At 42.5% G+C, this 15,262-nt stretch overlaps 1 protein-coding gene across 1 annotated transcript; it reads right to left on the bottom strand.

Moving 5' to 3' along the window:
* Positions 1-1,126: 1,126 nt before the first annotated feature.
* Positions 1,127-15,262, bottom strand: znfx1 (zinc finger, NFX1-type containing 1). Its single transcript, XM_047339306.1, has 18 exons — positions 15,164-15,262; positions 14,227-14,970; positions 13,312-13,525; positions 12,823-13,175; positions 12,535-12,714; positions 11,727-11,833; positions 11,064-11,302; positions 10,790-10,918; positions 10,353-10,501; positions 9,971-10,114; positions 9,759-9,876; positions 8,993-9,225; positions 8,103-8,242; positions 7,474-7,606; positions 6,590-6,757; positions 4,377-4,487; positions 4,112-4,207; positions 1,127-3,936 (listed from the first exon to the last, which is right to left on the bottom strand). The coding sequence occupies exons 1-18, from the start codon at positions 15,260-15,262 to the stop codon at positions 1,612-1,614; spliced, it is 5,682 nt and encodes a 1,893-aa protein (XP_047195262.1). The 3' UTR covers positions 1,127-1,611.

Here is a 15,262-nt window from a genome sequence, read left to right on the forward strand (position 1 = left end):
CTGAGGTTGCTTTTACAGAAACTTTAAGCCAGTGGAGACTAAATAGAGGTAAAATGACTTTTAATCAAAGTGCAATAGCTCTTTTATTTCAAAACTTGTGTTTGTTTCTATGTTTTGTGTGTCTGTATTTTGGGGTGTGTGTGTGTGTTCTTTTCAGGAGAGGATCTTTGTCGTGCCACCGACAGGTCTCCTCCTGATTGGCTGAATGGGTTGATTCGTCCTGGCAGCTGCTGATTGGCTTCTCCGCAACAGGCCACAGGTCAAAGCATCCAGGTTTCCCAGTCGTCACGAGGACGGCGACTTGACAGCAGCGGCTCGGTTCTGTCTTCGATCCCCAAACTTGTAGTTCTCGTTTTCATTTGTGTGTATTTTTTGTGTTTAACTGTGATTCGAACTAGTAAGTATTTTGTACATATTGTATTTAGTCACTCACGGTTTAAAGTGAGCACTGAGGTTTGTAGGGGGGAAGCCGCCTGTGTTCTTCTGTGATTTTTCTCCTGTTTTGTTGTATTTTAGGGAGATAGGTTTAGTTGATGTCTTTTGGTTTATTTATTTATTTCGTTGAGTTTATCCAGCAGTTTACTTTGGGGAGTTAGTTTTCTTTTGTTTGTTGTTTTGGCCTGGGCTCACCCTGAGTAAGAACTGTTTCAGTTTACTGTCACGTTTCACTTGTGTAAATAATAAATGCACACTTTATTGCATAAGTTAGTGTTTTGATTCTGGTTTTGGGGACCGGGAAGGGAACCAGTTTTTGTATACTTTCATGCTGCGCTCTTACCCTAGATGGGAGCCTAACAATCATATAAAGAATTCTTAATCTTGTATACATTGACTCACTATGATTTTCTTTTTTAAACCGCAAAAACATTGTGAGAAACATTCAGAAACTTGTGAAAAAGCTCCAAGAGGACTCAGACATTTGAAGGGCGAAATAATGTGGAATGTGACTGAATAGACTTAAAACTGCATATGTTGAAAAACATTTTTACATTACGTGTGGAAGATGACTGGAAGAAAATATCTGGATAATTACTTTCCTGTATTTGTAAGATGTGTGTAATAGCTCGCATGCAGAAATATGTTGCAATGATGCTGTGCAGTAGAAATAAAGTTTAAAAGCAAGTTCTCTGGAGCACAACTGGGTAAACAACCTTTAATTTATTATTCAACTCTGAAACATAGTTCCTCTCACATGAAGAGGCTTAAAGGTAACACGATATTTAACACTAATCTTTCGGTCACTTTAAAGAGCAGGGTGGTTGTGTTATGTCTATGACATTGCATCACACAGTCTCTATCTCAAATTATGTACAAACATTGGACCAAAGCAGCGTTACTGATGAAATGCCTCCAAGAGGACAGTAATGTACAATTTTAACCAACATAACACAGCAGTTGAAAATTCTTTAAGAGCTAAATTACAGAAAACATTTAGTTTCTTCAACTTCATTTCAAATGAACGGAAACTTGGCAAGCGCTTTCCCTCCTTCTCCTTGTGCTTACAACAACTGACCCTCTGATTTCTACATGATTTCTACATGTCAACCAAGTATTGCAGACAACATTTGGGGTTGAAATCACACAGACGTTTCCAAGATGGCTCTCAGTAGTTCAGACCAGGTAAGATGCTGTGCGTCGTCTGGCACTTGGTTTGCCGTTTACCATCCCCTCACCAATAGTAGCATCACAATGAGGACACCATCGACTCTCCACAGCCCCTCCACTCTCTCTTGTAAGATAGACGTGGCCTTTAGGACATTTGTACCAGTGTCCAGGAGACATTTTCATCGTAGTCTCCTCCTCACTGAGCCACAGGCCTGTGGATGGAAGCTTTCGCTTCAGCGCCATTATGGTTTCTTTCACTCTTTGTTCATCTTGCTCAGTGAACTGGCCAGACTTTTCCAAAACTTCTGTGATTTTTTGTACATTTGACTGAGTAGTATAACTTTGCCCTCTCGTGTTTGCCTCGAGATCAGTAAAGAAGGTGAGTCTCAGTAGCTGTCTCTGCAAATCAAAGACCTGCTGGTCTGTGAATTTCAGGTGGAAGTCACTCAGCCAGCTCAAAAACTCTGCAACATCCTCGTCAAACCTGGTGCTTTTCATCTGTAGCTTTGCAACTCTAGTTATGAAATCCATCTGGTTTTCCAGGACCCACAGGTCATCTGCTGTGAGAACGCCCTCTCCCAGTTTCTTGCTGATGTGCTGATTAATGTATGGTTGAAGCATTCCACAGGTGACAGGGTTTTCCTTCCACAGTTCTTTCAGAGCCTTCCTGTGCTTTTTAACATCTAGCGGATGTCCATTTACCTTCACCTTAACCATCTCTATCACAGCCAGATTGCGGATAATGTGAGATTTGTAGCGGACATTGTTGCGGATTGGAGTCTGACACCTGGGACATCTCTTCAATGTTATGGCCTCTTTATTTGCCTGCTCTTTGTCATTCACTCCCATGTACTTGTCCATCGCTGTGTATTCAAAAATGTGTCTACAGTCTTCTAGCTGAATAAAGTGAGCCTCAGCGTCACCCTCGGTTCCAAAGAAAATCTCTTTGACCTCATCTTGATTACAGAACCGACATTTCCTTGGACATTTGTCTCCACACAGACCAATGCACTTGTGGCCACAACCCAGGGTCTTGGGACAGGGTTGGGTGCACGGTGGATGATCACATGGCTCATGGCAAAGCCTACTGCACCTTTGGTGGCGGCACTGCCGGGCGCAGGGCTCAATGCATGGAGTACAGGACTGCCCACATGGCTTCATACACTTACTGTGGACACAGCAATTGTCACATGGTCTCTGACATGGGGAGCCATCAAGAAAGCAAGGTTTCTCACACTCGTGTGAACAAACAAGGAGACGCTCGCTGCGGTGAAAACATGGGTAATGGAAGCGTCCCTGATAACACTGGGTGCAGTTACCACGACAAGGATGGCCACATTTTAGCTGCTGCTCACATGGGGTCATACAATTAGGCCCGTCTTTCTCCGTTTGGTAAAAACAGGCACCCTTCTGGCTGTGGCCACACTTTAGCTTCAAGGTGACCTGCACATTGCACCTCATGGTGCATGGTCCCCCGCAGGTTGAAACACATGGATGTCCACACTGTAGCATTTTCTGGCAAGGCTCCTTGCATTCAAATGTTTCTGGGTCTTGGTGGCAAGGAACCCTCTGTGAGTGTTGACACTGAGGTATGATCTTCTCAACCGTCACCGGACATGCCTCTGGGCATGCTCTATGACACACACGTGGACATTTGTGACCCTGATCGCATATAATCTTCTGGCAATTCTTGAGACACTTGTACTTCTTGTGCTCAGAGTCGTAGGGGTGGCAGACGCTTGCGCAAACATGGCCACAGTCCAAACGGAACTGGCAAGGCTGAGTGCAGCCACCTTCAGGGGATTGTTCGAAGTCCTTAGCACAAGCAACTTCTACTTGTCGAGTTGGATGATTCTGACAGCAGAGGGTGAGAGACTTCCCAGTCTGGTTGTTCTCCTTCAATGTTTGTAAGATGTCTCTCCACAGTTTGACAGTTTCAAGTGTTGAACTGTTGCCAACAAAGTAAAGACCTTTCCTGGCACGAGACAAGGCTACACAGACGCGATTGGGGATGCTCAAAAAACCAACTTTGCCATGCAAGTTGCTGCGGACCAGAGACAACAAGATAATGTCATTCTCTTCTCCCTGGTACTTGTCTACTACATGCACTCTGACCCCTGCGAACTGTTTGGCAGGCATAAGTTTGCGCAGACAGTTGAGTTGGCTGGCATAGGTCGTAAGGATGGTAATTTGCTCTGGTTCGTATTCTTGAAGGAGAAGGTAGCGGCAAAGAGCGACAACAAATGTTGCTTCATGTGGGTTCTGTTGGCTTGTCCCATCTGTTTGTTCTGGATGGTTGTGCTCCACAAAGAATATGTTAGTATTCAGGCCCTGTAACACAACATTTAATTAAAACATTTTTAGGTTATGCTTTGATATGTATCATATGCAGAATTCTTTATCTTGTATACATTGTCAAACATTTTTTCCATGCGGGCAAGTAAACAGATATCCACTATGAAAAACAAGCAGGTAGACACAGCAGGAGAGCAAATGTAATGCACACCTTGATGTTGTCAAAGTGGAACACAGAGGGATGGTTTTCCAGCTCTGGGTAGATATGTGGGGTCAGAAGACGGGCAATTTCTGGCCTCATACGATGCTGAAGAAAAAAACGAATACATATAGGATTACATGTACCAACAAACATATCTATTTAAGTAATGCATTCGACTTTTCTTTAATTAAACCATCAAAAGATGTAAAGGTTTTCCTGAATTTACTGAGATCCTGCAATAAGGATTGCAACAAACTTGAAAATAAACACAAACCTGGTAGTTGAGCCTGACAAAGGGAACTCCCATCCTCACCAGTCTCTCAAACATGGAGATCTCCATGTTGAACTTCTTAGCGAGTTCATACACTGTGACACTGGGTTGCAGCTGAAGGAGAAATCACATTTTCATCAGATGCTCTTAACACTTAAATCCACATGAATCATTGTTTAGAACAATAGTGATTAAAGACCAAGTGTTTTCAGAATCTGTGGTCCTGTTGTGGAGAACGTTTTAAAGCTATGAATATACTTTTATGATTAATATGGCAGATTAGAGAACATGTGATGGGAATTTGAGTAACTAAAACTTTAAACATGTTTCTAGCTTTTGCCTTCTTCCATTCCTTGGTGATTCAATTGACTTGGAAGGTTTACTGTACTAGATGTATTCATATAAGTGTAAGAAATAGTCCAAGATCATAACCATGTGAGTGAAGAACAGAGTGATAACTGTCACGGTCACATGCTTAGAATAATCATACCAATTGCAGTAATGCAAATGCTGGTAAACACCTATGTGGTGGAAGCAACTATCTATACAGTAGCAAGCCTAGAAGGGACAAACTATATAGCACAATGGGTTTCTGTTTTCAGGTGACTGGGTGGGAATATAGAATGTATGCAAATGCACTCTAACTTTCTTTTGCTGTCCTGTTAAGTTTTTTGCTGTTTTGTCTATGTGTGTGTGTGTGTGTGTGTGTGTGTGTGTGTGTGTGTGTGTGTGTGTGTGTGTGTGTGTGTGTGTGTGTGTGTGTGTGTGTGTGTGTGTGTGTGTGTGTGTGTGTGTGTGTGTGTGTGTGTGTGTGTGAACCTAATATAGCAGCAGGACAGAGTGTGATTGTGCATGTGGGTGGGAGGGGTGTGGGGGAGGCAAGACGAATTATAATATGAATGTGAGGCATTGTGTTCAGCTCAATTCAACACCAAACCTTAGATACAACATAAAAAATGCCAAAGCTTATTTTACTCGGAAAGTGTTATCCATCCACCTCCATTACATGCACACATTCAAGTTTGGGTTCCACGAAACACAGAGCTCTCTGAACACATGTTCATCGAGTGAAAATCCCAAACTACATGGTTATAAACTCATGAAAAAATAGACCCAGATCCTGTCATTTAAATTGATAACTCAGAGATAATTCAATAGTTGATTAATTTATTTTGCACCTGTAGTTAACATGTATTTGGTACATTAAACTGGACCCACTAATAGCCTCAGGTAGAGCGGTAAATGCCTTTTATATTAATCTGAAGCAACTGTATAAAATGGCCATTAATTCCCGAACCTGACTTGCAATAAAGGAAAAGTTTAGAGTCAAACTATATTTTAAATTGCGTTCTTATGCTTGCTGAACTTTCAGTGTCACTGTAAGGAAGTCAGATTTGTTTGTATAGTCAAACGAATACATAAATCCATGCATAGAGTGCAACGAGCAAATATTAGGAGAAGAGCAGACATAAGTTACACAACAAGAAGAGAGCAGGACAGAATATTGAGATTTGTGGTAGAACTGTGTGTAGTTGTGATCGCACACTGCAGATTGCTAGACAGGCTGCCTGGCCATATGTCCTTGGCAGGCCCTGACAAGTTGCTGTAATAGTCTACTGATTTCCCGCATATCACTCCTCACTGTTCTCTTGTAATGTCTGGCATGGGATGTTTTTTTTTGTCCAGTATCCATTTCCCTCAAGGCAACACACACACAAACACACTGACAACCAGTAAAATATATACAAAATCCATCATGACAGGCCGTCAAATTTTCACCGAGACACATCCACAACAGGTGGATTCTCAGTCAAAAGGATGGTGGGCTTCTTAAATACACTGGCAGTTTAATGCTGGACTCACAAGTATGTGTTGCGTGGATGCTTGACAATGGCCGTGCCCAATGTTTGTGCTGGTGCAATCGTCTCTATCACAGTTTCATGCTTCAGGACACACAACATAGCTTGCTTTCGTCCTAGAGTACCATTGAAGCTATCGACACAATGCTAAGGAGAAGCACAGGGCAAATGAGATCCACAACCAGATGAACACGCACCAGGTTTGTCAGCTGCCTTTGCCCCCTCTTTCGCATTGACGTAATTGAATTGGCTTCCGCTTGCGTTTACATGACACTGCATTCAAATGTGAATGAGCAGCGTTTCGGTTGAAGCCTCCATCACTTTTAGGGAACCGTATCTGTCTGGGTGAGCACTAACCTGCTGGTGGTCCCCGATGAGGATGAGATGTTGGCACCCTTGGCTCAGTGTGGTGATGGTGTGGGCCTCGAGAACCTGCGCGGCCTCTTCTACGATCACCAGACGTGGACTCACTTCCTGCAGAACTGAGCGGTATTTGGCTGCCCCTGTTGTTGTCATGCCAATAACCTGCCGGACAAGACACTGCATCTGTTTATTTACACACAATACGAGCTCGTCTCTTCTAATAAATGTAGGCTTAATGTTATTACCACAGCCCGTCTGCAATGGGCATGAATACAACCAGTGTTCACTCCTGTCGAACATGACTCACCAGGGAAAAAACTGAGTATTCCAGCAAATTCCTCTACTGGCAATGGGAGAGGAGCTCATCACCTCTTTTAGAGGATTTACCCGCTTTTATAAAACCCACGTTTTCCTGCTAATTTCAGTGTAAAAGAAGTATCTCTCTCTTCGTACTTTCAAATTCCTCTTGGATCAATGAAAATATAACACAACATATTATTTCACATTGAAATTCTCAACAAAAAGTTTAGTGTATTCCGCATTCAATTAGACCCATTTAGCTGCTTTGACTAACAGAGAATGTATTATAGGATCATAGAAAAAAAACAACAACAACAACATTCTAGTCTATGGCCCAGGAGGCAGAGCTGGTCAACTACTAATCACAAAGTTGGTAGTTAGATTCCCAGCTTCTCCAGTCCGCATGTGGAAGCGTCCTAGAGTGAGACCAGAAACCCCTGAATCGCTTCAGTGTATGAACTGGATGTGTGATAGAGAAACGCTGAATGACAGTGCGTTGTGAATGTGACTCCTAGTCGAAAACTAAATCCACTAAGTCCAGTTTACCGTTTCGATTCACTAATTCAATTATACTGTACCTTGGCGTTCCTAAGGAGACAGAGGCTCTCGTGTCGTCTTACATCAGCCAATCTCTCCGCTGTGTTCTGATAGGCGTCTTCAGCGGCTAGGAGTGCGGTGCGAATCTCTATCCTGTAGCGCTCCACCCACAACCTGCAGACACAAATCACACGATAGTAAAAAACTGTGTCTCAGCAGTGTTAACTAAATTATTGGATATTATTCGATTATAATTATATGAAGTCCTGAATACTCAGAAAAAGTACAGAGACATATGATATCTGTATTGGAAGGAAATTACCCTATTTGTTAGTTTACATGATAATTACGTCTATGTAAACATGAGCCCTCACAGTCCTGTTTTGACAGTGAGAGAAGTTATGTCTTTGCTCTCTGAGGTGAAAAGATCCTCTGGGATACATTTTCCTTGTGATTAGTTGACGTAATTATACACCCTGGGAATAGACTACTTCTACCAGACGGCGGTTGCTCGGGGGATGAGGGGAGCAAAGGAAGAAAGATCAAGACAGAGGAAGGGAGGACTGAAATGTAAGAAAGATACTAGGAGACAGGACTGAAAGGAAGAGGTTTACAAAAGAATCACATGGTGAATGAAGGGGACAAAAGTGAAACACAGACGCAAGCCTACCGATAGAGTCTCCATCTGTCTGAGAGACTAAGGGTCCAAATATCTAAGATCTTCTCCGCCTCCACCTCAGTCATAGCTGAACCACTCTGCAGCTCTTTTCTGATGTTGTTCTTCAGCTTTATACTCTGGTCCCGTTGCATCTGTATAGATCAGGACAAGTTAGTTAATTTGTACATAATATCATAGGGTTGTTTAATTTGATGAAGTATGATGAGGTCCATGTCATTCCAGCCCTAGTGACTAATAATTTGATGAAGCAAATTGTTTTAGAGCGGGGGGGCCCCACACAAGCAGGTGACATGAGACAGTCCTGCCAAGGGCTTTGGGCTATTCCACTGATCAACAGTTGGTGGCAGTAATGTGTCGACAAATGAAGCTATGTACCTTCAAAAGCAGGGCAGACAGCTTTCAAGCAAACATGGATGTAAATAATGCAAAGTCAAGCGCTGTGCTGTAAAGCGCTTTGAGTGGTCATTAAGACTAGAAAGGCACTGTATGAATACAGATCATTTACCATATCACAAGCTCCTACAAGAATGAGTTTTTCAGCTGCTTTGTGTGGAAGGATGTGTGTTCAACACATTTGTTCGTCCACACGTGACACATTTGAAATGAAAGCAAAGAATGAATGTGTGCAACAAAAACTCCACAGGTTACCTTTAAGGCCAACGCGTGCTGCGTTGGCCTTAAAGGTAACCTGTGGAGTACATGTGGTTCTTTTGGCCAGCTCTTAACTCCACTGTTAACACATTCATGCATCTACTCCCCTCAGACTACTATTGTTCTAAGTGTGTTCAGACAGTCGGACTGAAAACGTTTTGCAAAAATGTTAACAGATGAAATGATAAAACTCTTTACAATCTCCACATAAACAAATCTCTTAATGTTACCTCCCATCCTTCCTCGCTCTGCTCAGCCTGTATTTCAACTTCATCCAGGTTCATAACCAGCATCATTTCTTCCACTTCTCTGACGGCCGACTCCATGTTCGGCTCCTTTCTGCGATCTCTACCCGACCTGGGACCGCTGTCGTCTTCAATGATCCGCTCTGACTGGATCAGATCGGCCATCTCTTCGATTTCAATGAGGTCATCTTCCACCAGCTCCATCGGCTCCTCAGCTGCTACATCCAACATGTTGTGGTAGAATCAGTATCAGAATGGGTTAATTCACTCAGTACAATATGTGTAGTAAATTTTAGTTTATAAAGCTGCATAGATTAGAACAGCACATGAACAAAGGAAATAAATATAGAATACTTTGTATATTGTTTTGACTCTACATAACAAGATGACTGATTTCTAATTTATATCATTTTCAGTAACTTAAATGGTCTACATGCACTTATCTATGTATAAAACCTCTTCTACATCACAAAGGATGTATACACAGATCTGCATTTTCTTTTAACTGGGTTATTTCCATTAATAGATTAATTATTACAAATAATAATTCAATGTAATTGAATACATTTTTTCAGCCATTTATTTTAATATGTAACAATCGTGTGTCTCTGCTGGTTCACATTGCCTTTGACCTTATTACTTATTTGATAATGTTGTGCTTTTTTAGTGTTAGATTGAGATGCTGTTTACACATTGAAAAACAGTCAGTAATGAGATGCTCTTTCAGTGGAGCACCACTGACAATCCTTACCTCCATTTCTATTTGCAATCTCTGTCTCCCTCTGCAGGAAGACGGTGGCACCCAAACTCAACCACTCCATAATCAGACTGGACGTCACATTTCGGGGCGCAAATAAAAAATTCTGCACCTAGAATATCATGCAAAGATATCAATGCCTTCAGTCTATTTAAGGTCACATATATACATTTGTACAAATGTATTTTTAATTCAGAATAACTCACATTTGGTCGCCGCAGACCGATCCAATGTATTCTTGAAATGAACTTCTGTAAGATGCTTTGACGCAGGATGCCTTTCGTAGAACACGTCAGCTTGATGCTCTCATTCATGACATTCCTCTCATCCTCACGTAGCTTCTTCATAATCTGTTGAACACGTCATATGTACTTTGATAAGGTGTCGAAATCCCCAAAACATAACATCAGCATGAAAAAAACTTATAACATATAATAACCTGAATCATTACTTATTTAAGCCTATTATATAATTTCATATATTCTTAACACCTAGCTATGAATGAGAGAGAAAAGTGTGGCACAACTTGAAACATCATGTCAGGTTGTCAGTTGTAACACTGTAGGTAACTGGGCTGCAAGAGCTCACCTCGCCATGCGCAAAACGCAGGTGAGACGGCATCAGGTTTCTGATGTTGACAGAGTGTCGGAGCTCTCTCAGATTGAAAGGCTTCAGGATCTCACTGTTGCTGCGGCCTCCCACTCTCACGATGCCCTTCTTCAGAAACTTATGAATACCTGAGACGCAGAGGCAAAAGAAATGCACATGGTATTTCTAAAAAACAGAAAGCTGATGAGATTTACATTGTCCACTACAAGGAACAGAGCTATTACTTAAAAAATATTAACTAAGACTAGAAATATCAGCAGCCCAGTACAATGGGCCTGCCAAGAAGGATTTGTGTTAGCAGCAGATGCAGCACTTTTGTTGACAAAAATGTTGAAGAACTGTGTTTTTTAATAATTTGCCAAACCGCTCAAACAACGTATACAACATATCTGATGTGAGTTGACATCCCTGCTTACCCTCAAGGAACTGATCCAGGGCATGGTTAGTGAAACACACCACCAGTATTGTACCCCTGCCAGATTCACTCCAGAGATGCGGATTGGTCAACAGAGCCCGAGCGATCTTAAGACCAACGTAGGTTTTACCTGAGAAAATGGGAGAAGCAAAATAGCTTAATTTTCAAGTATTAAAGAAAATAAATTAGTCATTTTTACAAATATGTAAAATACATTTTACACATTCACAAATGAATGAAGTCGTCCTTCCAACAATAGCTTGTCGATATCTTACCAGTGCCAGGAGGTCCCTGAATGATGGCCAGCTCCTTTGTGAGGGCCAGCTGGACGGCACTCAACTGGGACTCATCCAGCCCCAGCTCCTCCCTTTTCGGCCAGGCGTCTGCCTTCAGGCTGTGAAAGGGCTTCATTCTTTTCTCATATTTAGGAATGGCAACAGATGACAGGTCGTACGTATCTTGTCCTTTCAGATAAGCCGGGGGTTGCACATCTGTTCTGCACTCCACAATGTACCTGGAAGTATTATTAATAAGATTTAAAAAACTTGCATGAATCTAATATATTGTTTCCGAATTAAAGTCTTCACTGTTCTCACTAATGCCAGTTCGATCTTAAGTTAGCTGATAATAGCTAACAATAGCCATCAAAAGCTTCAGACCATCAATCGTATTGAGGTATAAGTTTGAAATAATCGTGATATTGATTGTAAGTCATGTCGCCTTCTGGGGAATACCACAGTGATGTAATTAACTTGTGCCAATTAAGAGCGTGATTGCTGAACTTCCCTTGTACAATTTCTCCCCGATACCGCCCTTTCAAAAATCCACGGGGAACTTGTTCTCAAAGTGCTGTGAGAATACATCATAACTATGACCTTGCCAGTAAAATCTGAAACTCCTCCACAGCGCACACACACAGAAACGGATCACACACATACCTCTGGAAGGGCAGATTGTCCTGCTCCTGCTCTTGTAGGCCCTGTAGAACGTAGCGATAGGCCTCAAAAAAGGCGATGCTCTCCACCATGAGGAACACTTGATCTTTCTGTGGGACAAGGTAAAAGTACGTTTAGTTTAGCTCTTCTTTTCTTGCGTTCCATCACTATGGTCAGTCACTGTATTCACTGTGACCTGCCTACATCTATTGATAAAAATATAACTTACTGTTGCACAAGGTCCCTCAAAAGTAAATTAAATAAAATTAAATCTGTGCATGTGTTTCATATAAAATATTGTGAAACTTGTGCAGGGCTGATGACATCTACTCTCAATAAAATTTGGCAGCTCATCGTGTACAGCAACCAACAACTTATGCAGAATAACACAACAGGTCTGGAATAATTCACACCGTGATGAGGGTTATAATAATTTTCCGTTACTTTAGAGAGGTATGAACTTCATAGTCACTTTGGATCCCACAGGTGATGATCTGGACTGGGGAGTTAAGTTATTGATATTCTCAAAAGAAACCTAAGACACATCTTTTTACCACAGCTTTCTCTCCCTGACGTGATGGACGTTTTATCGTGTCAAATATGTGTCTTAACCTGCTGTTTATTATCAATTCAATTATATTTTTCCTTTATGTACACTTTCATAATTTACGTAACTGCTTTTATGTGTATTATTATTGTTATTATTATTGAAGTCATTTTAATGTTTCCCACCTCATTCATAACAGTGAGAGAAGACTATCTATGCATTCTGTTCTCATAAACAACAGTTGCACAGAATGCACTGCCCCACCTGAATTCCAGCCAACTTGATTCTGCTTTCTTCAGTAAAGGTAATCTGGACCTTTCCTTTAATCACGTCTGGGATGGTCCGATCTGACACTGTGGCAAACAGGAAGCTCTCCAAATTATCACAGGACAGGCAGACCAGGGAACCATAGATCAGCCTCTTGGAATTCTGCCAGCGAACAGACTACAGGATGGAGAAGAACAGAGAAAATATAATTAGAAATATGTATGGAGTCCAAAGTAATTTAAACATTACACTGTGACCAGCATCAAACTCCATCCAGGGGCTAACCTTAAGTGGCTTAATGTCAAACTGGACAACGTGGGAAATGCCATTGTGTGTGCATTTGAGCGTCACCAGTCTCGTGTCATGATATACGTAGATATTATCAAGGCGCTTGGTCTTCATTGTTTTATCGGTATGTCCATTGTCCGTTTTGTTCCAGAGCCATTGCTGGATCCCTTCACGCAGTGGCCGAACAAAGTCCTCTCTCAGCAGCCGAAATTGTGTGTCAAGGTAGAGGTGGGTGTTTGGGTAGCGCTGGGAGATGGCGTTGGGTCTAAGGAAGGGCATGTGTTTCTGCTGTAACTCCTCAGGAGTTGGACAGATCGGTGTTTGGCAGAAATCTTGCTGTTCTTCTTCACCTGTGTTCGAATAAAACAAGTTTCAGTCACTTTTATGTCGATAAAGCATCCCAAAAGATTTTCCAGGTAATTTTCCAGTGTTGACAGGAGGTCAAATCAAAATTTCTAAAAACTAATATCTCTAAGAGGACATCACCTGTGTAGGCATAAGTTTCTCTCTTTGAGCGCCGGGTTCCCTCCCTGGCAGCCTTCTCATGGTGACGGACCAGGTCCTGAAGACCCACCACTCTCTCCTTCATTTGAGGCTGAACATCCACTCCTGATGCGCTCAGGTTGTTCGTGGAGAATTGGAGCGTCGTCAGTAGCAGACTCACTGTCTGAGTGGAGGTAGTAGGGAAGGTGCTAAGCACCTAATAAACAAAACATTGAGTATAGTTATTTAAAGTATATAGAATAGAGAAAGAAGCACAATGAGGTTAAAATATCATTAACCTCCACCAAGGAAGTCATATTTTTACCTGTCTGTTCTTTTGTTGGCTTTTATGTTTGTTTGATTGCAAGATTACACAAAAACAAGTAAACAGATTTCTACAAAACTTGGAAGGTGGAAGGATGTGGTATGGATCATGAAAGAACCCATCACATTTTGGTGCGGATCCGGATCAGGGGGCAGATCTGGGAATTTTTTTATTCAACATTGTGAGCTAGAGCATTTTTCAACTCTCATAATATCTCATAAATCAGGCATATTTAGAGAACTGATATCTATGCGTGTGTAATATTTGGTACAGCCTGTTTGAATTTAAGAGTATTGCTGGGCCTTGGCGGAAGTATGCGCTCTACCGAGTGCCTTCTAGTTCCGTTTATTTTAAGAAATGGTGAAACAAGGTTGTTTGTCAAAGGCCCTGAATAATCTCTTTTCAATTTTCTACATCATTGGTTTTCTCATGAGAGATTTGTTTTTGTCTGTATGTCTTGGTTTGAAGTGGATGGACTTAGCTGGGAAAAGGTGATATTAGTTTTTCAGCATTAAACAAAAAATTCTTTCATTATCCTTCAGCGGAATTTACTGAGTGATTGTTTTTTTCCATTCACTCCTTCCTCAACTTACCTCAGACAGAATAACCAGGATGTTTTCAATATGCTGAGGGTACTTTGCCCTGCGGACAGCGTCAAACTCTGACCCCATGCCCACCAGATAGTGGGGCAGGACGGTGCGGAAAAACCCTGAATCTTTAATGAGGTGGGCCAGCCGATGCCGAGATCCTCTGTCTCTCTGTGATTTGAAGGCTTTGCTGAGCGCCAGGCAGAGGAGTTCGACAAGGTCCTGCCTCATAGTTGTCTCACACAGGACATCTTGTAGGGCAGGGTTAGCGGAGAGGGCGATGGCCACCACAGACGGGTCTTTTCCAGACAGTTCTTCAAGTGCTTTGTAGCCCAGGCGACGGCCCTGTTGTGCTCCAGCTCTATCTGTAGACTCTGAAATCCCTCTATTCCTCGATTGTGTCTCTCTCAAATCACCTCTTCTCTCACCCCCTCTACCTCCTCTTCCATCCACACTATGTCCCCCTCTTCCTAACCAACCTCCCTGTCTCTTTAAAACATCCCCTCTAGTTCTCCCTTCTCGGCTCTGTCTCCCACGTCCTCCTGCATCTCTTTCATCCCATCTCTGAACAACGACTCCATTTCCCTGCACCCCTTCACCTCTTCCTCCTTGTGTCTGCCCCCTGCCTCCTCTTCCTCCTTCTGCATGCCCCCTGCCTCCTCTTCCTCCTTCTGTCTGCCCCCTGCCTCCTCTTTCACTTCTGACCGCCCCCTGCCTCCTCTTCCTCCTTCTGTCTGCCCCCTGCCTCCTCTTTCACTTTCGGACCGCCCCCTGCCTCCTATACCTCTTCCAATCTGCCCCCTGCCACCTCTTTCACTTTCGGTTTGCCCCCTGCCTCCTATTCCTCTTCCAATCTGCCCCCTGCCTCCTCTTCCTCTTCCAATCTGCCCCCTCTCTCCTCTTCCTCCATATCTGCCTCCTTCTCTCCCAAACTCTAATGTACCTCCTTTTGCTCCACCAAACATTCCTTCTCCTTTATCTGTCTCCTCCCTTTCTTGCCCTGCTCCTCTTCTGAGTCTGTGTGTTTTCTCAGCTTGGCCAT

The sequence above is a fragment of the Hippoglossus stenolepis genome, chromosome 3, assembly GCF_022539355.2.
Source record: "Hippoglossus stenolepis isolate QCI-W04-F060 chromosome 3, HSTE1.2, whole genome shotgun sequence".
NCBI classification, from domain to species: domain Eukaryota; kingdom Metazoa; phylum Chordata; class Actinopteri; order Pleuronectiformes; family Pleuronectidae; genus Hippoglossus; species Hippoglossus stenolepis.